The 1,487-nt window shown below is 61.5% G+C and overlaps 1 protein-coding gene across 1 annotated transcript; it reads left to right on the forward strand.

The window, feature by feature from the left end:
- Window positions 1-105: 105 nt before the first annotated feature.
- Window positions 106-1,481, forward strand: LOC132009307 (trichohyalin-like; the record flags this gene model as incomplete). The annotated part of the gene is made up of 1 exon (XM_059387570.1): window positions 106-1,481. A coding segment is annotated over one exon (1,376 nt), but the record flags the coding sequence as incomplete, so codon positions are not given.
- Window positions 1,482-1,487: the final 6 nt, after the last annotated feature.

Below are 1,487 nucleotides of genomic sequence, written 5' to 3' on the forward strand. Positions count from 1 at the left end.
CAGGAACTGAGACGTGAACAGGAAGAGAGACTCGAGCAAAAGCTGAGGCGCGAGCAGGAGGAAAGACGTGAGCAGCTGAGACGCGAGGATCCCCGCTTGGAACAGGAAAGGCGGCAAGAGCAGCTCAGGCGCAAGCAGCAGCTGGCTGAGGAGGCGGTGGAACAGGAAGAGGCCGAAGAGCGGGGCAAGAGCCGCACCCCAAGGTGGCAGTGGCAGCTCGAAAGTGAGGCAGAAGCTCGTCAAAGCAAAGTCTACTCCAGGCCCTGCTGGCAGGAGCAGAAGCACTGCCCGGAGCGGGAGGAGAAGAGGCGGCGCCAGGAGCGCGAGCGGCAACTCCGGGAGCAAGAGGAGGGCGACCAGTGGCAGCGCGGGTTCCGGCCCCTCCGGGAGGAGCGCGAACTGCGGCTGCAGCGGGAGGAGCAGGCACGCCTGCAGAGGGAGGAGGAAGAGCCACGCCCCGATTTCAGATGGCAGTGGCAGGCTGAGAAAGAAAGCGAGAGGCGCCGCCAGAGGCTGTCGGCCAGGCCCGCGTCGCAAGAGCTGCGGGAGAAGCAGTTAAGAGCGGAGGAGCGGCAGGCGCGGGAGCTGTTCTGTGAAGAGGAGGAGCAGCGCCCCCAGCGACTCGAGAGGGAGCTGGAGCAGGAGGTCCGTAAGGAGAAGCAGCTCCAGTTGGAGGAAAGCTTCCAAGAGGACCGAGAGAGGAAGCTACACCAGGAAGACCAGCGCCACGACCAAAAATGGAGGTGGCAAGCAGATGAGGAAAGCCAGAGACGCCGCCACACAGTGTACGCCAAGCCAGCTGAAAGAGAGCAGCTGAGGGAAGAAGAGCAGCTGCAGAGGGAGGAACGCGAAAAGAGGCGCCGCCAGGAGCAGGAGAGACAATATCAGGAGGAAGAGCAGCTGCAGAGGGAGGAACGCGAAAAGAGGCGCCGCCAGGAGCGGGAGAGACAATATCGGGAGGAAGAGCAGCTGCAGCAGGAGGAAGAGCAGCTGCAGAGGGAGAGGAGGCGCGAACAGCGCGACAGGCAATATCTGGAGGATGAAGAGCTGCAGCGCCTAGACGGGAAGCGGCAATTCCAGGATGACGATCAGCGCGGTGATCTGAAATGGCAGTGGCAACCAGAAAAGGAAAATGAAGTTCGTAATCATAGGGTTTACTCCAAACGCAGAGAGAACGAAGAAAAGATTCAGGAGGACAAGAAGTTCCGCCAGGAGGAGCAGCTCCTGCAGGAAAGGGAGGAACAGCTGCGCCGCCAGGAACGCGACAGAAAGTTCCGCGAGGAAGAACAGCAGCTGCGCCGCAGGGAACGTGAGCAACAGCTTCGCCAGGAGCGCGACAGAAAGTTCGGCGAGGAGGAGCAGCTCCTGGAGGAAAGGGAGGAACAGTTGCGTCGCCAGGAGCGCGACAGAAAGTTCCGTGAGGAGGAGCAGCTCCTGCAGGAAAGGGAGGAACAGCTGCGCCGCCAGGAACGCGACAGAAAGTTCCG

This window comes from Mustela nigripes, unplaced genomic scaffold (assembly GCF_022355385.1).
Source record: "Mustela nigripes isolate SB6536 unplaced genomic scaffold, MUSNIG.SB6536 HiC_scaffold_12482, whole genome shotgun sequence".
NCBI lineage: Eukaryota > Metazoa > Chordata > Mammalia > Carnivora > Mustelidae > Mustela > Mustela nigripes.